At 33.9% G+C, this 19,748-nt stretch overlaps 3 protein-coding genes and 1 non-coding gene across 5 annotated transcripts; 2 read left to right on the forward strand and 2 right to left on the reverse strand.

Moving 5' to 3' along the window:
- Positions 1–4,049: 4,049 nt before the first annotated feature.
- On the forward strand, positions 4,050–6,130 carry LOC125874305 (probable indole-3-pyruvate monooxygenase YUCCA5). The gene is made up of 3 exons (XM_049555166.1): positions 4,050–4,751; positions 4,979–5,350; positions 5,635–6,130. The coding sequence occupies exons 1-3, from the start codon at positions 4,098–4,100 to the stop codon at positions 5,857–5,859; spliced, it is 1,251 nt and encodes a 416-aa protein (XP_049411123.1). The 5' UTR covers positions 4,050–4,097; the 3' UTR covers positions 5,860–6,130.
- Positions 6,131–7,964: 1,834 nt separating this feature from the next.
- On the reverse strand, positions 7,965–8,038 carry TRNAV-AAC (transfer RNA valine (anticodon AAC)). Its single transcript has one exon. It is a non-coding gene; the product is annotated as a tRNA-Val (tRNA).
- Positions 8,039–9,974: 1,936 nt separating this feature from the next.
- Positions 9,975–14,732, forward strand: LOC125874326 (monothiol glutaredoxin-S10). 2 transcript variants are annotated; one of them, XM_049555198.1, is made up of 6 exons: positions 9,975–10,354; positions 10,456–10,529; positions 13,330–13,404; positions 13,987–14,013; positions 14,451–14,575; positions 14,673–14,732. In XM_049555198.1, the coding sequence occupies exons 1-5, from the start codon at positions 10,056–10,058 to the stop codon at positions 14,525–14,527; spliced, it is 552 nt and encodes a 183-aa protein (XP_049411155.1). In that variant the 5' UTR covers positions 9,975–10,055; the 3' UTR covers positions 14,528–14,575; positions 14,673–14,732. The 2 variants fall into 2 exon arrangements, with proteins under 2 accessions (XP_049411155.1, XP_049411154.1); XM_049555197.1 differs by having other exon boundaries at positions 14,451–14,732.
- Positions 14,733–16,983: 2,251 nt separating this feature from the next.
- Positions 16,984–18,087, reverse strand: LOC125874328 (photosystem I reaction center subunit IV A, chloroplastic). Its single transcript, XM_049555201.1, has 3 exons — positions 17,724–18,087; positions 17,302–17,367; positions 16,984–17,208 (listed from the first exon to the last, which is right to left on the reverse strand). The coding sequence occupies exons 1-3, from the start codon at positions 17,973–17,975 to the stop codon at positions 17,107–17,109; spliced, it is 420 nt and encodes a 139-aa protein (XP_049411158.1). The 5' UTR covers positions 17,976–18,087; the 3' UTR covers positions 16,984–17,106.
- Between the last annotated feature and the right edge of the window lie 1,661 nt (positions 18,088–19,748).

Here is a 19,748-nt window from a genome sequence, read left to right on the forward strand (position 1 = left end):
GAAACATATATAAAATCTTTAAAATTGTTTATGAATATAATATGTTATGTATGTATAATAATAAAATTTATGTATATAACTTGTTGGTTCAGTTCGGTTATTTCTTCGATTTTTTTCGAACAAAACCATAACCAAACCAAATACTATCGGTTCTTAACAAACTAAAACCAAACCAAACTAAACCAAAACTCAAATTAAATCGGTTCATTTAATCGATTTGGTTTAATTTTGCGGTTTGGATCGGTTTTTATCCAAATCATGAACACCCCTACCAGTAATCATGATTCTGAGCTAATAGCATTATTTTGTAGGGTTTTGACAGTAATTATTTCATTCAAATACATTGCATATGCTGAGCATGATTGATAATAAAGCTAAATTCCTGAGATAAATCCAAAAAAAAGAAGTATTTGGAGTGTGATTTCTTTGATTAAACAAAATCTGGAATATCGAGCCATATAATTCTGATTCTCTCTAGACTAATTTTTGGGATAAACTTAATTAATTACAAAGAATGGGCAACGTCTTTTCATGTTTGGTCTAGATCTAGGGGTGACGAAGTAGATTTTAGTTTTCTATTCGTATATAATATTCAGACCGATTAAATTGATCATATTCACACATCAATGTATGCATATTTTTTTTTTTTTGGGGCGGAGGGGGGAGTTTGCTCCCAATAAGTTTTTTTTTTATATAATTATTTTCCCAAGTTCAAAACGTACCCAAAACTCCAAATTAAGAATAAATCAATCTCAATCATATCATCACAACTCATGTCGATGATTTATTATATTTGATGATAATACCTACTACATCACAACTTGTTTGATATTTTTGGGAATCAAAAATCTTTTATCATGATTCTTAAATACTCCCTCCGTCCCATTTTATATGTCACCTTTTTATTTTGCACTTGCATTAAGAAATAGTATATTGTGAATTATTCATGGACTGAGCTATAATTTCAGGTACAATTTGAACGAATCTAGATATTATTTATCAGGTACAATAAATATTTATGCAATCTATACAATAATATTGATATTATTTTATATCGACTCCAATAATATAGTATACGTTATATACTATATAATTTATATGGACATTCATAGAAATAAGACATCTAACTAACATTCATTTCACGGAAAATCTTAGTAATTGAGTTGGTTAGTTGACTATATGAATTTTTTTCTTATTAGTGAAAGTTCGATTCTTCACCTTGAATCCAATATTAAAGTTATAATTTTATCAACTTTTATAATATACCTCGTATATCTTATTATTATTTTAACACAAATTATATATACTTCGCAATAGAGTTATATCAGTAATTATTAAAACCGTATACAAATTTCAACATTATAATCTATTTGTGAATTATTCATGGACTGAGCTATAATTTCAGGTACAATTTGAACGAATCTAGATTTTTATTTTAGATCATATATTTGTATAAAAATATTAAACCAATTAAATATACATATCAAGTTGATTGTGAACATAATAACAATTCAATGGCGAATTTCCACGAATGCATCTCATTGAAAATTGACTCGTCCTTGGCCAATTAAAAACAGACTCATCAACTTCATATTCTGACTCTGTCTCTAAAAATTAGGGGGATTCCGACATAAAAGAGAGGGAGTCAATATATGGCACCCGCGTGGCATGGAACTACCAAGTGTTTTTCAGCTGGCAAGGTATGGGCTTTTTTTTTCCGGGTCCAAATAGTTACAATATCAGATGGGCCTATGGAGTCTACTTCTGTTGGGACCAGAGGGTCCATTAGAGATAGAGATTGGGTTAGAATTAAGATAAAATCTTAACAATTCAACACCCTATCCACGTGGGCATTCTGTTGGTTTAACCTAGTCAGCATTATAATTGCCACGTAAGCATTTAAAGATTTTTATGTGATCTTTAGTAGGGTCAGTTTAATCATTTATTATTTATTCTCTTTAAATTTGTAAGTGGAAGAAGCATGTTTAGTTATTTTCAGTACGACAAAAATAATGCAATTCTCCTTAATAGGAAGCAAGAAAGCTAGCTGTTTAAATTTGTACTATACACTAACCATCATTAAAATTTGTACACATACATAATTAATTACTATTATTATTAACTTTTTGTCACCTAATTACCATCATATGAAACAATCTATGCTCTCGTCATTTCATATTACTTCATCTATGTTGATATGACACATTCCTTAAAAAAAATTTATTTAACAGTATGATTTACTAAATGCGCTAGTTTTTTTTTGTTTGGAGCAAATGACAATATTTTATTAATGCCTCGAATTAAGTTATTATTGCGACATGTTGTATCTAACTTTATTAATGATGCGTGAAACTCTAAATTTGACTATTATTACTTCATGCAATTATTTAATACAATATGAAAAAAAAAGTATAAAACTCTTTTAATTTGTTAGAATAGATAAATAAAATAAACTATTTATTTTTTATATAAGAATCAAGTAAAATGAAACGGGAAAATAAGTGTATGTAATTAAAAAGAATGTGGAGAAAATTAAGCTCACCTATATGAATAGTTTGCATGCATTCTATTTTATTTAGATGGTTGTCGCCAACAACAGAGTTAAAAATTTTATTAAGAAAATTCTATATTTACTATCCATAGTAAAAATAAGGGATAAGGGTCTGAAAAATATCTTAACTTTGGTTGGATTTGTTGTTGCAATACTAAACTTTCATGAGGACCTATTACCTCCCTAGACTATTTAATACCGTATTTTAAACATATATTTTTGCCCACGTGGACATAAAAAATAATGCAAAATTATAAATAATAATGTATCCACGTGGGCACATATATACCTTTAAAATACACTATTAAATAGTTCAGGGGGTAAAAAATACGGTATTAAATAGTCTAGGAAGGTAATAGGTCCTTATGAAAGTTTAGTATCGCAACAACAAATCTGACCAAAGTTAAGGTATTTTTCAGACCCTAATCCCCAAAAAAAAATGACTTTGATTTTATATATTTAGTGTAATTTTTAGTAGGACAAAAGTTATGCATTTCCCCTTTGATAGGAAGCAAGGGACCTGCTTCTTACTGTCTGTACTACACTAACCATCATTAGTTTTGTACACTCACTTAATTACTATTTCTGTCATTAACTTTCTGTCACCTAGTTACCATCATGTGAAACATTAATGTAACTAGTTACAAGGTGTAATTAAATTAAGAATGTGAAAAAAAATAAGATCACCTACTTGAATATTTTGAATGCATTCTATTCTATTCTGTTACATCTGGATGGTTGCTGTAAATAACGAAGTCAGATTTTTCAGGAACTCAACCACAATACAAACATAAAAATAACTTTTATGTTAAATATAGGGATAAGGGTCTGAAAAATACTCCAATTTTGGTCGAATTTGCTGTTACGATACTAAACTTTCATGAGGCTATTTAATACCGTATGTTTTACCCCCTGAACTACTTAATAGTGTATTTTAAAGGTATATATGTGTCCATGTTGACAAATTACTATTTATAATTTTGCATTATTTTTTATGTTCACGTAGGCAAATATATATATTTAAAATACGGTATTAAATAGTCTAGGGAGGTAATAGGTCCTCATGAAAGTTTAGTATCGCAACAGTAAATTCGACCAAAGTTAAGGTATTTTTCAAACTCTTATCCCTTAAATATATAATGCATTTTTTGGGTGAAACCACACTAACTCTCAAAGCCATACAAGTTACAACAGAGAGAGAAAAAAAGGTCTCAAACAAAAGGAATAATAACCAGAAGCTAAACCTCAGTATAAAAAATGGAATTAATATTTTAGTAACATTAATTAAGTAATATGAAATAAAATAATTAGTATGATAGCTTATGATTTGAGAATGACCCGTCAAAATGCATTAACTGTCACATGCCACATAACAAAATAAAAAAAATTAAAATCTTCTATATAAATGCCCTTTACACCCCATCTCTCTTCAACAAACAAATTCCATCAAGTCTTCTATTCTCTCTACACAACAAAGTTTTCTGTTGTCGCTCCGATTCGTTTTAAACAAACAAAACACACACCATTTTCACTAGAAAATACAAAAATGTTTACCTTCTCATCAGAACAAGATTCTGTTTCTCGTAGATGTGTTTGGGTAAATGGCCCTGTAATTGTTGGTGCAGGTCCATCAGGACTAGCTGTAGGAGCTTGCTTGAGAGAACAAGGAGTTCCATTTGTCGTTATAGAAAGATCTGACTGTATCGCATCTCTATGGCAGAAACGAACGTACGATCGTTTAAAGCTCCACCTCCCCAAGAAATTCTGCCAATTACCGAAATTCCCATTCCCAAATCACTTCCCTGAGTATCCAACTAAGAGACAATTTATCGAATACCTCGAACTATATGCTAAACACTTTGACATTAACCCTCAATTCAACGAGTGTGTTCAATCAGCTAAGTACGACGAAACTTGTAGAGTGTGGAGGGTGAAAACTAGTTCACCCAACGGCTTTGAAGTTGAGTACATTTCCCAGTGGCTTGTTGTAGCCACGGGCGAAAATGCTGAGAGAGTTGTGCCTGATATTGAAGGATTGAAAGAATTTGGAGGTGAAGTGATTCATGCTTGTGATTATAAATCAGGGGAAAAATATCAGGGAAAAAAAGTTGTTGTTGTTGGATGTGGTAATTCTGGAATGGAAGTCTCTCTTGATCTTTCAAATCATGGTGCTCAACCATCAATTGTCTGTCGTAGCTCGGTAAGCAGTAGACGAATTCAGAATTTAAATTTGATGATTACGGATCCTTTTGAAATTCTAATGATTTTTCAATGTTCCCGATAATTTTAGTTAAGACGCACTGGGGTCCACCACGACTTACTGCGTCTAGCTTAAAAAGATTAAACATTTTAAAAAATAGAACACACCGACTCTAAATCTTGAATTTACTTTGTTTACTGATGTAGTTTCTGTTTTTTCTTCTTCAGGTTCATGTTTTGCCAAGAGAAATTTTTGGAAAATCAACATTTGAGCTAGCTATGTTTATGATGAAATGGGTGCCTCTTTGGCTAGTTGACAAAATTCTACTTATTCTTGCATGGTTTATTTTGGGAAATATTGAGAATTATGGACTAAAAAGGCCATCAATTGGACCATTGGAACTCAAGAACAAACATGGGAAAACACCAGTTTTAGATATTGGTGCCTTGGAAAAAATTAGATCTGGAAAAGTTAAAGTTGTCCCAGGAATCAAAAAGTTTTCATGTGGCACCGTTGAACTTGTCACCGGCGAAAAACTAGAAATTGACTCTGTTGTTCTTGCTACTGGTTACTGCAGCAATGTTCCTTACTGGCTACAGGTGAGACAATGTCACAATCCTTCCGGAACTTTTTTAATAACATTGACAGTTTTGGGAGTTTCTAATGATTTTTAAACGAGTTTAAGTTATATACACCAACAAAATATAAGAAGTTTTACTTTGTCACTTGCTTGAACTATCCAAAAATGTGATTGCAAGCCTGTGAATGACATTTTTGAAAAATTCAAGCTATCAACATTTTTTAAGAGTCAGACTAACATAGCTCGGACTATTTAAATGTTCTTGAACAGTGTGCTAATGTTATTTTTTGTTATGTGATGCAGGAAAGTGAATTTTTCTCCAATAATGGATTTCCAAAAGCACAATTCCCAAATAATTGGAAAGGAAACTCTGGGCTATATGCAATTGGATTTACAAGGAAAGGGCTAGCTGGTGCTTCTGCTGATGCTATAAATATTGCACAAGATATTGGCAAAGTTTACAAAGAAGATCTCAAACAAAAAAAGCAAAAAGTTCCTACACATAGAAGATGCATCTCAACTTTTTAATCCAACTGAAAAATATAAAAAATGAAAAAAAAAAATTAACAAAAAATTCCCTTCATTTTTTATAACAGGGGATTAAAGAAAAGGGATGTATAAAATACTTGTGTAAAAAAAAATATACAAAAGGAAAACAGCAGAATATAGTATATACAGAGAGATCAGCCCTCTCCAAAAAATAAAAAAAATAAAAAAAGCTCAAGTTTTGCTATAGTTTGGGCATTTTACTAGAGGATGAAGAGGCGTTTCTCTTTTCTCTTCCACAAATTTGTTTTTGTTTGTATTGACTTTTCCATTATACAAAATTGTACAATTATTATTTATTGTATTTATTACAATGACAAAGATTGTTCCTTTAAAGTTATTAGTACTCTTTCATAATATTGTTCTAGGTTTCCTGTTGATCTTTCATGACAAATTAAGTACTGATGTTGACCACAAAAAAAGATGGAATATAGAAGAGCCGTTTGGATCCGAATTTTAGTAGCTTTTAAGCAAAATAGTTGTTAAGCTATAATGAGTCGACTTACCAACAAGTGTTGTGGTGGAGTTGATAAGTACTCCTTCATTTTTAATTAGAGTTCTCAAGTTTGAGTCTCCTAAGGTACGGAGTCGCCTTTGTTAGGGAGCGTTTTACCCTCAATGTGGGACTTTCTGTCGCAAATCCAAATATAATCGGACTTCAATATGAATACCAGACACCGAGTAAGAAACCAAAAAAACAAAAAGAAAAGAAGGAGTTAAAATCACTTAATTTGAAAGTTACTCTGAATTATGCCAAACACTCCCCCCAAAAAAAAAAAAAAACTAAAAGCAATTTTTAAGTCCATCCAAATAACTCTTAGTCGATACTACAAAAATCGGAAATTCTAACAAGATCTTTTTTTTTTAAAAAAAGCATAAAACATCATTATATTTTGAACTTTTTTTTACTCGAGCTCCACTTTTTACTCCTTTAATTGACTTGAACTGACAATCTTAAGAACAAAGTTGGACGTGAAGGGTTCTTATCATTTATGCGGCCTCTTTTGTCTACTCTGACATTTGCACATTATAATTTTCCGAGGAAAAAACTCCTTTTGTAGAAAATCCTGGTTTCCTTAGTTGAAGAAAATGAAAATTTAGAGTGAGAAAATGACACTTCAATTTCCATTATTTGTGTACGTTAAAAAGACACTGATAGAACACGTACAACTGCAGAAAGAATATTGTAGTATATCTCTAAGTTCTTTTCAAGTCATATTCAATACAGTCATATGAGAGTTCTGATAGCAATCACTCATCATTTCAACACCCTAGCATACACATTATTGGTTAAAAAAAGAAAAAAAAAAGAAGAAGAAGAAGATCATGACACTTGATCTGATCATGAATTCAAAATAATTGTGTAAATGGGTCCCTACCTTAATTCTTGTTTCCAACATAATAACGTGTGTATTAAAAACACTAAGATACACTATGATAATAGTTGAAATTACTTACTAGACTCGGGTTCAAGACTTGAAAATCACAAATCTTTGAGTATAGAATATTTTACTCACCCTGTGGGGTGGGTCTACATGATCTGGTGTTAATTGGAATTAGATGTGCCGCTGCCAATGACCTTCATTTGCGAGAAAATCTACATATGTATTTTTCTCTGTCATATATGTTTAATGTTTAATAGTGGTCTTGCGGACTTACAATAAATATTTACTATCTTCAATAATAGTTGTATGTATGATAGGTAGAGATTTTTCATACTACCTCACTCATTATTGTTATTCCTCTCCATTTGATCCTGGAATAGAAAGATTATACAAATTGCTTTATTACTCATGATTATGATCTGATTATATTAGAGTTTGACCCCAGCTCTAATCATAATATGCATAAAAAATGACATCAATTAATTGTTGTCTAGCTAGCACATGGACCCTTACGAAAATTCCTACAGTTGAATATTGTTTGTAAAATCACAAGTGTTATAGTTTTGTAGAATCATATTATAGAAACACTGCTTACTTGAATAGAGGATTTATCGAAACAACTAATTACACCCGAGCACTTGAATGGAGGATTTATCGAAACCCACTTGTGAGGAGAAAAACAGATTAAAAAAAAAACTAAACTGGCGTCGCCCGGACTCGAACCGGAGACCTTCAGTGTGTTAGACTGACGTGATAACCAACTACACCACGACACCAAGTTGTTAAAAATTCTATGTTTAAATATAATAAACACTACTACAGAAAAAAACTTGCTTAGACTTGGTATTTTTTACCGAGTCAATGAATGCAAAATATGTATTTGACACATCAATTTTTATCAACTAACCAAGGTTAAATAATATTATTGCTTTAATATGTACTTATATTGGTTTATTTGTTTTAGAATAAAATTATCGAGTGTGAAGATATTTTTGTCTTTTTGGTGCTGATTCAACTTTTCTTGTTTTTTGTCAACAAGGCTTGTACATTTGACATTGCCGTTTCACTAGTTGATAAGATCATATCTAGTATTCAAATTGTACTAGCGCTGGAGTTACTAGAGATGGATGATCACTTTTGTTTTTTTTTTTCTATTCTTTGATCGATCACTTTAGCTTGTCCTTTCAAAAGATTGATCTCTGGAAGGACCCTTTGAAAAATGTTACTCATCCACAGAAACTAGCATATGTAAGAATGTCAACAACTAAACAACGCCAGAAATGTTGTTATCATTTATCAATAAATTTAAGTGTGGTTAGATTCCCTTCTCAGTGGTCCATTTTTTTACACGTAGACTAGAGCATAGAAGTTTCTACAATATTTTAGTACTTTTAGTTAAAAATTCATATGTAATATATGTCTGCAATTAAGTCATTAAACTTGACCTATATATGATTGAAGTTCAGTTATTTTTATTCAAAGCTCAAGTATATATGAGTGAAGTTTAAGTAAAAAATAATGAACTTCAATCTATGGCTGAAGTTTAGACAATAACAACTGAAGTCCAACTATTTTGCTTTAACTTATGATATAAATGCATGAACTTCACTCGTAGGATGGCTATGTCTGAAAAGGCAGTCTCATAAAATTTTGACAATCTTGGAATACTCTCTTATTATATAATTTTAGAGAAATCTTATTCAACCTGAGGCCTATATACTTGTGGCCACTAAGTTCATCTGTCAGTGCAGCCCACTGACTTCTCATTTTTGGGCCTTAAAGATAAGAGAGGTCGAAGTGTACAAGAGAAAATATGGCTGAAGTTTAAAGACATATATGACTGAAGTTATTTTATTTTTTAAATTTTTAACTTCACACTACAACAAGAAATGTGTGAATTATATGGGGATTTTCTTAGGAATTGGTATGAAAATTCGCATGAAACTTATTTTCCTGCAAATTTTCATACCAATTCCCAGGAAAATCCCCATGTAATTCACCATTTTCTTGTAGTGGATCACAAACATATATATATAATTAAAGTTCAGTCATTTTATCCGGAATCTGAATATATATGTTTAAACTTTAGTTATATGTAACTACAAACATATTCATTTGAAATTATGCTTGACAACTCCTATCGATCCTTACCAGAATTCAAGATAAAGTATTTTTATTAGATATTTTTAAATTAAAAATTAAAAATTTATTTTATGTGTTTTTAAATTACCAAAATAGAGATAAGATAATTATTTAAAATATGTCATTTTTTAACCATATGAGCTAAACATAATAATTGTAAAACCTTAGGTCTGTCCCAATTAGGAACGATGTATATAATTAAACAAGATCTACATATTTTTTGTAGTTATCTTATTTATATAACAAATACTTGAGGAATGAGTCATGGTTGTAGTGGAGAGGTAAATACTCCTTCTTTCTCAGATTTGAGTTTCTTTGAATATGAAGTTGCTTTTGTTAAGAAATATTTACCCTCCTCAATATAAGACTTTTCGGTGCAAATTCGAATTTAGTCGGCTGTAACGTCGTATGACGCCAAAAAGGAAAAAAAAGAACTAGAGAACAACATTTTTCTCTCCAAATTTTGAATAAAAATGTTCAATTTACTTTCAAATTTCCATAATTTATAGAGATTTTTTTTTTTTAATTATTATCTTTTGGCTGAATTTAGCCATGATCAAAAACCGAATCACGTGAATTTACCAACACCACAAAGAAGAAGAAAATCTCAACAACTGAACTGAACTGAACAACGTTTCTCCAAAAAAAAAAATGGCTGCCACTTCGAGTTTGACTAAAAACTTCAGTACTTTTTCTATTCCTCAATCCTTTCACCCTCAAAATGGAACTCAAATTGTCCGGCACTTACAGGGCATTCCCAATTCCAATTGCAGTGTTTCAAGTGTCAGATTACACAGATTTGGGTCCAGAATCGAAAACAATGGTCCCAGGAAAATCGGTCAGGTGCAGATTCGAGCGATGTCGGGTTCATTCGGATCCCGATTGGAGGAGAGCGTGAAAAAGACTATTACGGAAAACCCAGTAGTTGTCTACTCCAAGAGTTGGTGTTCGTAAGTTGTAAAATTAATATCTCGTATGAAATTGGAATTCTATGACTAATTGTCTAATTTCTGAGTGAATTTTGAAGTGTTCTTTTAATTTGTTACAAAAGGTACTCAACTGAGGTGAAAGTTTTGTTCAAGAGACTTGGTGTAGATCCTCTTGTTATTGAATTGGACGAAATGGGTAAGTTTCTCCAAAGTCAAGTACTTTTACTTTACTTTAGTACATCTTCTGTTCGAGCCTTATGCTTTCATAGTTTGGGGAAAAAAATGTTTACTTTGTGTTGGAATCATATTTTTTGCTTAATGTGAATTGAGAATGTGATATTTATAATGTTTTATGTAGAATTTTTTTAGGATGATTGTTGTGAATCTGAAGTTAAGGCTTATATGCATATATGACTTTGAAGCTAAGATAATTAATGAGTTGAATACTCACAGATGGAAATCCCTATAGATAGTTTACTAGCATTGTTTATTTTGGTTACATGAAAACCAGTTGAGTACTTGAGTTCAAGTTCCTGATGAATAAGTAAGCCAATTGATATTAGGTAGGCAGATTGCTATCCTTCTGCAAAACCAATGTTGTTAAAAAAGCAGAATGTTTGTGATGCAAAATTATTAGTTCTGGTTGTTTCCACCTAATTCCTCAAATGTAAGACAAGAATTTCCATTATGCATGGCCAAAATGCTTGTTGCTATTGCCTTTTTACACTGTTTGTTCAGACGAGATCCTTTCAGAAACAACCTCTCTACCTTCTCAAAGGTATGGGTAAGGTCTGGGTACACTCTATCCTCTCCAGACCCCATCTGTGGGGTTACACTGGGTCTGTTGTTGTTGAACGAGAAATGTTGGGGGATAATGGTCCTTAAGTAGCTGGGTGAGCTTGCATTTGCATTGTCTAGACTATATTTTTTGTTTAACTATGCCTGAACCTTAGGATATCTGCCAAGACTGGTGCCTACTGTGGAGAGAGAAGTAAAAGGGACTTTTTTGATCAAGTAAAGTAGGATATCGTAAAGGTAACATTACCAGATTCAAAAAAAGAAGAAGAAGAGTACGATATCATAAAGATATCAAGCAGTAGCAATGAAATTACAAACGGAAGAGTTTATCAGCTCATTTATATTTGAAGTCTAACAAACTAGAGAGCTGATCTAGTCCAAAAACAAGCCAGAGTTATTATCAGGCGAAAATTTAGCCCAACCAGAAAGATTAACCAAACATTCTAGACTTTAGGGAGCAGCTTGAAGTTGATAACCCATCAAAACATCTGTGGATTCTTTCAGTCCAAAATTCCAAATGCACCAGAAAATGCTTGCAGGTACCACTTTCCAGATTTTCCTGATGGTTTTGTCAACCTTCTTTGAGTTCCAGCTCACATAGGCGTCTCTGGCAGTGAAAGGCATAGTCCACTTCAAACCAAAAATACTGGGGAACATGTTCCAGAAATCTGTAGCCTTTGGAAAGTGAAAGATTAGGTTGTTGATGGATTTTGAATCAGCTTGGCACATGTAACACCTGTTTGCTAACTAGCTTCTAAGGCCATAGGTCAATCATCATATTGTTGGAGCACATAGCTCCATAACCTTCCTTGACTGTGTATGTTCTATCCATAGAGCTGCCCCATTTTAATTTCTCTCTCAACTGAGTGTTGATGGTGTATTTCTCCGGCATTTCTAGGTGTGTGAGTTCATCAACTTAGAAGTCCTGCAGATTCCTCCTAAGATTCAGGTTCCATTAGTTGTTCTCTTTATTTCGAGCAACGAAGGATTCTGGACTGCTGCTATAATGAAGATGTTTGGAAAAGCTTCCTTTAGTGTTGAGTCCCATATCGATTTATCTCTCCAGAATTTTGTGTGAACCCCATCTACCACCTGCAAATATGTATTGCTGGAATAATCATCATATAGTGGTTGAGCCTCCTATATTTTGCTGCGATGATTTCTTTCTGTAAGCCAGCATCCTCTTGACTGTACCTCCAGTGCCATTTCATCAGCATGCTCTTGTTATATAGTGATAGGTCCTTGATTCCAAGTCCACCAAGCTCTTTGGGAAACATGAATTTAGACCATTTCACGAAGTGGATCTTGTTGTTAAGGTTGGTGCCTTCCCGTAAGAATTTACATTTTATAGTGTCTAGCTGTTGGGGCCTTTATTGAGAGGAGTAAAAGGGCCTTTACCTTGGAAGTTGAATTCTAGTCACAGTATAAAGGCAAAAAGTTCTTGTGCTTAGAACCTTAGGAGTATATTAATCATATTATTTTGTGGAGTCCGTCTAGTTTGCTGGATGATGGTCAATTGTGAAAACTTGAAGTTCATTAGCTTTCCTTCAGTTTTGGTTGTGATGCGTGCAACTTCTTTAGAAAACCAAATGTGAGCAAACACCTTCCCATCTTGCATAGAGTAGTTTCATCCACATCAGTAGGCTGCAACTCTGTTTGGGGAATTTGGCAAAGTTCAGTTGGAAGTGGCTGTACGTAATTTACATGAATTATCTGTCTTTTAATGCATGGCTCCTTTCACCATGTCTTAAAATATCAGTGAGATTGTGACCCCAAAATTCTAATGTTATTGATGGTACAAAATTGCAATCCACAGATGAGGGTAGCAACATGCAACCTTGTGTTGCAAGTAGAACTATCATCAAACAAAGAGGAAAAGGTCTGAAATTGTGCTGTTTCTCGTAATGTTAGTTAACCATGAGTGCATGTTGGCCTTTGAATATTCTTCTACTACCACAGTCACAGACTTCCCTAAAGAAGAAGGGAAACAGATGTTAAAAGGAGATCTAATAGACTTGGGTAAAGTGTGTGCACAGTTCACTAGAAGTCTTATTAGTTCATTTTGATTATCTGCACTATGAATTTATTTCCCATTAACAAAGGTTATCTAAGTTGTAACTGTGGCATTTCGTGCCCTAGTCATATTCGAATGTATACTTTTTACGAAATAAGTTGATGCTATCTCTAAATTGTTTCAGGTCCCCAAGGACCACAACTGCAGAAGGTACTGGAAAGGCTTACTGGACAGCATACGGTTCCCAATGTATTCATTGGTAAGAAATGTGGTATTGTGGAGTTGTTGATCTCTACAAGTGTTTGGATATGACAACAAATTGTTGGAGCTTATCTATTTTTTATGGGAGCTTCCTGAATTTATATAATTCTATATGTAATAAGCAGATAATTTTCTTTGATGATTGAGAAATTCATCTTTCCTTCATTAAAAAAATCCATCTAGAGCCAACCCTTTGGATCAACTGCAATCCTTGAAACTCGGGGATGCTCTCACCCCTCTACATAATAATGAACAAAAAAAATATTTATATGTGAAACTTTCAGAAGTAATAGATGTCTTCTTGAAGAGCACCATAAGTATTTGAAGATATTTCATCTTTTAGAGACAATATGTATGACCCCCCCTCCCCCCCCACACACAGCATAAAAAATGAATCGAAAACAACTGCTTGACCTATCGAACAAGAAAAAAGAACTATTTGCATAGTTTGAAAGTAAGCATCTGCCACTGAATGAAGAGAGTTGCCTGTTTACAAATTTTGTTGGCATTTGCTGCTGATTTTTATTTTGTGGTTTTTGTGAAGGACTTCTAATAAATGACTCTTTTTTATTATGACCAGGGGCCAAACACATTGGTGGTTGTACAGGTACATTCTCTGATTGTTTTTTTGCTTTCACCATATATTTGCAGAGACAGTATTGCTATTCTGCGTTTATTCCTTAAAAATAATTATTTGACTTGATTCCCAACTTTATAACCTATTTGTATGACATTCTGGTCCTTGTTTAAGCACTATAGTTATTAGGCACCTTCTGCAGGCTGTTTTAGCAACAGGATTTTGTGGATTACTTTAAAATTGAGTGGTTGGCATTTTATGTCCTTTCACAAAAATTGTGCTGAATTAGTGAAAATAAGGCGTTATAGTTGATTGAACACTAGTGTACTTTTTCAAGGTAAGGTTGTAGGCATTCCTTGCAATCTGTGCATTACTACTGTTGAAAGATTGAATAACATATCATAATTGTTGGAATATAAAAAAACTTGTTGAATGAGTTGCACTACTCTTTTTTTTTTTGGGTGCAGATACGATTAAGCTGTATCGGAAAGGAGAACTTGAATCTTTGCTATCGGAAGCTAAAGCTGGGAAAACAGAGAGCTAGGCCCTCTTGAGCTATCCATGCCAAGTGATCCTATCTCATGCTCTCCTTGTACGCATTATTCTTCCAGATCTCTTTGACATATTTATTATGTAGTTCCCTTACTGGTATATCTTGCTTCTGATTGGAAAACTCATTGTTGAAGCAGGAATCTATGTTGATATAACTTCATTCATGAGTTTATAACTGAATTTCTTCCTTCCTCAAAGACTGGTTTTGTACTTTGCAATATTGACCAGCACTTGCACTTCTCTTATTTATGAGAAACTATATCAATTGAAAAGAAAATAAGAATTTGGTGTTTGTCTGTCAAATAAACTTGTTTGAAACTTCAAATATTCAGCTTGCTTAATATTGCCGGCTTTCATTTTCCTATGGGTAGTTAACCAACCCACCCACCCCCACCTTACTCCAAACCCAGTGTCGTCCATGAAACAAATCTTGTAAAGATGCATCATGCGTACTGAGGTTGATTGATTGAATTTTGTTCACAGTAAAATTACTTATTAGACATTGGGCCTGAGCAGAGATGTGTATAAATATACCATGCATGCTGAAGTTGATTGATTGAATTTGTTTGCGGTGAAATTACTTATTAAACATTGGACCAGACCCAAGATGCATATAAATTCTGTCATTGGCCTTTTCCAGTAAGGGGTATCATATCAGTTCAATAATTACAGTTTGAATAAAAGAGAAGATTGCAAAATCTACTAAATTTATTAAGAAGACTCAATCTGAAGCTGCATGGTTGTACTTCTATGGTGCATAAGACATTCATCGGAACACCCTGAAGATGCCAGCCTTCTTTTTTGACTACTTGATCTTGGGATTGGGAGGACTGACTTCTCTGTTTGCTGCCGGTGAAATCACTGTACTACTTGTGCTATTTTTCTGATGTTCCTTGCCGCAATCAGAATGAGGATATGGAAGCTGAAGCATATCCCGAGAGGAGTGGATGGTTTTTTGTTTCATTCCAAATGAACAACGTTAGCTTTAGTTGTGTTCCAGTCTCCCAGATGGATTCAAGCTGCTACCGGAACAGGTTCAAGCTGAACTTGTCTTGGTTCACCTGAAAAGATTTGGTGTAGATTACCACATACCTGTACAGAGGTTGAATGTTCTTCTGTGATTAAAGCTCGCTCAGAAAACAGTGCTTTGAATGTGAATTACAGACCACATCCCTCTCATGAAGAGTACCAAAAAAGAAGATTCTTTTTGCAAAGGGATTTGAAGGAATCAAAGACCTTCTATCTTCAAGTTTGTAGTGTTCGTAAAACAAAATTGGAAGAGTCTAAGCACCTATATTTGGGTATGGACTGTAAACGAGGTAGTTGTCTAGTTCATGAGCTTCAACTATGAGTATGGTCATTCCTCTACCTCAGATTGTATTGCTTTGTTGATAAGTGCATCTGTTGTGAATGCCATTCCTTGTCGTGTTCATCTAACCTTGTGTCTCTATGCCTGATTTGTTGCTGTGTCCCTTAATCTCCCTCCTTTCTCATGCGTGACCCCTTAGATATGTTGTAAGTAGATATGGTGTGTCTGTTTTTAATTAGTCAGCCTTAGTGGTCTTCGTGGGTCTTCAGATGGTAGTTATCTGCGAGCATTCATTTCTCCTGTCTGTAATCAATTGATAGTCAACGTCGACAATCTGACTCTTTTGAAATCAGCTACAGCTTTCTCTTCTAGAGTTAAGCAGTCTGATCATGATAGCTCGTTCTCGAGCCTTGACCCCTTGTTCTACTGATGTTCAATTACAAATAAATCTGCTAAGCAAGGTTTTATCGGAGAGGTATTGCATAGTTTCTGGGATTTCCTACTTCCAAGTATGAAAAAGGGCAAGAATTTGGTCAGCAATAGCTTAAAATTGACTAGCTAGTGCCCCCAAGGCCTAGCTCAAGTGGCAAAGGTGGAGGATTTGTGGCTTAGGTCGCAGGTTCAAGCCCCACACCATGCAAAGCGAAGCCCGGTATTTAAGTGGAGAAGGGTAGAGGGGCGGGCCCATTATCCACCGAGTTTAGAAGGCTGTGATTGGTCCAAAGGACGGGTCACAGACGGATTTCTCGATTATCAAAAAAAAAAAAAAAAAAAAAATTGACTAGCTAGTCATCTGTGGACGATTCAGGGTATGTTGTCTACGTTATATACTCTCTTGGGGTGTAGCATTTCTTGGACCATGCTCGACTGCCTGAACGCAGAATGCTGCTTCATGCACCGAACTGCCCTCTTTTATATGCTGATGGAAGAGCAAGATACGTTATGGTTCAAATATTAAGTTAGTTTGAAGCCATAATGTCTCGAGTTCTTCAACTTGTTAATTTTTGTTTCGATCATTTGTAGCTCTTTTTATCATGAAACGTTCGATCATCTTAGCAATGTGGATGATTGACTTCAAATTTTGGATTCGTCTCCGCATGTTAGTAGAAAGAATAGAGTTTGAGTAATGCCACAAAAACTATAATAAGACACTCATTCACATTCAAAGCCAGTATATAACTAGAGAATAAGCATGAAAAAACAAAGGGCCTTGCATTCTACAAATAATATACTAATTCCAATTGAGGGCACACATTCTCATTTCACACTTCTTCAATTTCATCCAATGCATAGTTGTTGGTTGAAACATTAGCATAATTCACTTTGTTAAATCGTACAACAACTGGGTAACGAGTTTTTGGATCCTGCAACATTAACAACAAATTGGGAATCATTAAAAGTTCAACATCATTAATAAATTACAATTGGACATACATTGTGTGTACTTATTTTTTTACCTGATCAACAGCTACAACTGAACCGGTGCCCTTATACCAGTAAGATTCCTTCCTAAGAACTCTCACCTGTCAAATAGTATTCATTTAGATGTTCTCCGTGAAAAATATTTTTCTCCGTATCAAACACATTCTCAAACATGATTCAGATGAATCAATCGATGCAAAATATCATGATATTCACTACTCTTTCGTGATAATATTTTGAACATGTGTAGATACAACATCTATAGGATAACAATTTGTCTGGACAGTTATATGACTACTTCATAACATATTCATGATTTCTTTCCATTTTTACTACAATAATAACATACGCCTCAATTCCCAATAAGGTGGCATAGGCTTTATCAATCAAGTCATTCTAAGACTCAAATATATTATCGAACTTTGACTATTACTATTAACAGGACTAAGACACTAACCTTGGATCCCCTCTTGGGTCCAATTGGGGGTGGCTTAGCAGCTTTGGTTTCAACAGCTGGTTCAGCAGTAGCGGCAGCCGTGGCTGGTGCGGCAGCCTCTTCCGCGGCCGCCCTTACGACGAGTCTCGGGGTGGTGGTGATCTTGTTGGAGGGAAAAAACAACATATTAGTGCGGGAAGTGGTGTTGGAGGCAACATTAGGAGTTGCCACCAAAAAACTTGATGCAGCAGAAGCCATGTTACAACTTGCCATATGCTTTAATTTTCTTACTTTGTTTCTGAGAATTTTGGGGATTGTTTGATGATTTGATGAAGAAAAAGGCAAAAACAAAACAGAGTAGAAAACAGAGTTAATTGGGAGATATCTTTTTCCTGGACGACGAGTGAAGTTATGGCGTGGAGCTATTGCTCTAACCACTAGGAAGATGCCACGTCGTTACCATATCCCCTTCTTTTGGATAATGTCATCACTTCTCTTTTGTCTTTACTTTTTGTTCTTCATATATTTTTTCACTCTTTTTTGGGAATATATAACCAGCCAATGTCCTAATAATGTTGGCCTTTGGGTGATCGACTACAATAACATATTAGATGTAGTTATACCAGTTTTTGGTGAGGTTAGAATGTACGTAAATCTTATTTATATCCTTCTTATATAGAGAGATTATTTTATAATGAAGCTCAACTCAAAAATAATAATAATTTAGAAAACACGTTTTAAGAAACAAAACTAGAGTAAAGAAGCTAATATGAAAATGTCAAAAAAATCAAGCGATACTAGCACCAAAAATAGTAAGAAAACCAATGTAAAAGAACTATAACCATTTGAATACCTAATTGCTCGTGTATTATGAGTATATCAAAAGGATCAAAATCAAAATTAACTAGTTGTTGATTTGGAATAATTAGTTTATAAAAATTCAAAATATTTTTTCAAATTATTTTGTGTAATTTTGTCAATTTTATAATTTCTCAATAAAATATATATGTTATATAATTATGTATATAATTAGTACATTTTATGGATATTCAAAAATTGTCTCAAAAATATTTGTTTTGTTTAAATATTTTACTAATTAGTTTAGTTATATAATAATTAATATTTTTGAATTAATTAGTTTATAATTAAGTCGATTATTTTGTTTCGTTAAGATTAATAAGCTCAATAATTAATTATATTAATTCGTCTTATTTAAGTTTTAGTTGAATTTGCTAATTAAACTCAATTTGGCTAACTTCTCAACTTAAGTTAGTTAAGTTTGTAACCCTTCGGCCCTTTTATTAATTACAAATCTAACCCATTTGGAGATCAAGTGTTGGGCCCTCTTCTTTCAATTTTCCAGTAGGCCACTTCTTCAACACCAAAATCCAAGCAACCACCAACCTTCCAGCCCAATTCTAACTTCAGCCGACCCGGGCCCAATTCTCTTCTTCAACAAAGAACCCAGCAACGTTTCTTTTAACGTTAACAACAAACAGAGGCAGCGAAAGCCAACGACGTTAACTCCAGCAGCTCATTCTAACGGTAAAGCCCAGAACCGACAAAACAATTCCAATACACAGCAATGAAGCAGCGTCTTCACAAGAGCAGCAACGTCTCCAAACGGCGTCAATAATTCCGTCAAAATATACGGAAAGCAGCAGCGACAGTACGCTGCATTTTCTTTCCGTCATCTTCCTCACCCCCTCGACAATTCGTACGAGTGTCAGTGCTAGATGGAGCAATATCAACGATTCACTCGTCCTAGCGTCAAGATCGAACGGCTCTTGTTGTTTAGCCGTTGGAATCTGAGGACAAGCAGCAGAGATTTCCGAGTGGGGATTTCAAAAATCGACCGTTGTTCCTATCCTTTTTTTTTCTTAGCTTCCCCNCCCCCCCCCCCTCCAATAAACGAGCCCTAATTTCTTCTATAAATACCCTCTTTTCCATTCATTGAAGAGGGCGGGGGGTCATTCTGCACTGATACAAGGATAGAGAGAACCATAGTTTATAGAAAACAAAGATTTTATAAGGTTGCAGATAGAG

Source organism: Solanum stenotomum, chromosome 8 (assembly GCF_019186545.1).
Source record: "Solanum stenotomum isolate F172 chromosome 8, ASM1918654v1, whole genome shotgun sequence".
Lineage (NCBI taxonomy): Eukaryota > Viridiplantae > Streptophyta > Magnoliopsida > Solanales > Solanaceae > Solanum > Solanum stenotomum.

What these genes read in the sequence shown, in the direction of transcription:
- LOC125874328 (XM_049555201.1), bottom strand. Translation starts at nt 17,975, where the DNA reads ATGGCAAGTTGTAACATGGCTTCTGCTGCATCAAGTTTTTTGGTGGCA. An exon ending in GACCCAAGAGGGGATCCAAG is followed by an intron (nt 17,368 to 17,723) that starts GTTAGTGTCTTA and finishes ACTATTTGACAG; the next exon opens with GTGAGAGTTCTTAGGAAGGA. An exon ending in CAGTTGTAGCTGTTGATCAG is followed by an intron (nt 17,209 to 17,301) that starts GTAAAAAAATAA and finishes TTAATGTTGCAG; the next exon opens with GATCCAAAAACTCGTTACCC.
- LOC125874305 (XM_049555166.1), top strand. Translation starts at nt 4,098, where the DNA reads ATGTTTACCTTCTCATCAGAACAAGATTCTGTTTCTCGTAGATGTGTT. An exon ending in CAATTGTCTGTCGTAGCTCG is followed by an intron (nt 4,752 to 4,978) that starts GTAAGCAGTAGA and finishes TTTCTTCTTCAG; the next exon opens with GTTCATGTTTTGCCAAGAGA. An exon ending in ATGTTCCTTACTGGCTACAG is followed by an intron (nt 5,351 to 5,634) that starts GTGAGACAATGT and finishes TATGTGATGCAG; the next exon opens with GAAAGTGAATTTTTCTCCAA.
- LOC125874326 (XM_049555197.1), top strand. Translation starts at nt 10,056, where the DNA reads ATGGCTGCCACTTCGAGTTTGACTAAAAACTTCAGTACTTTTTCTATT. An exon ending in TACTCCAAGAGTTGGTGTTC is followed by an intron (nt 10,355 to 10,455) that starts GTAAGTTGTAAA and finishes TTGTTACAAAAG; the next exon opens with GTACTCAACTGAGGTGAAAG. An exon ending in GGTTCCCAATGTATTCATTG is followed by an intron (nt 13,405 to 13,986) that starts GTAAGAAATGTG and finishes TATTATGACCAG; the next exon opens with GGGCCAAACACATTGGTGGT.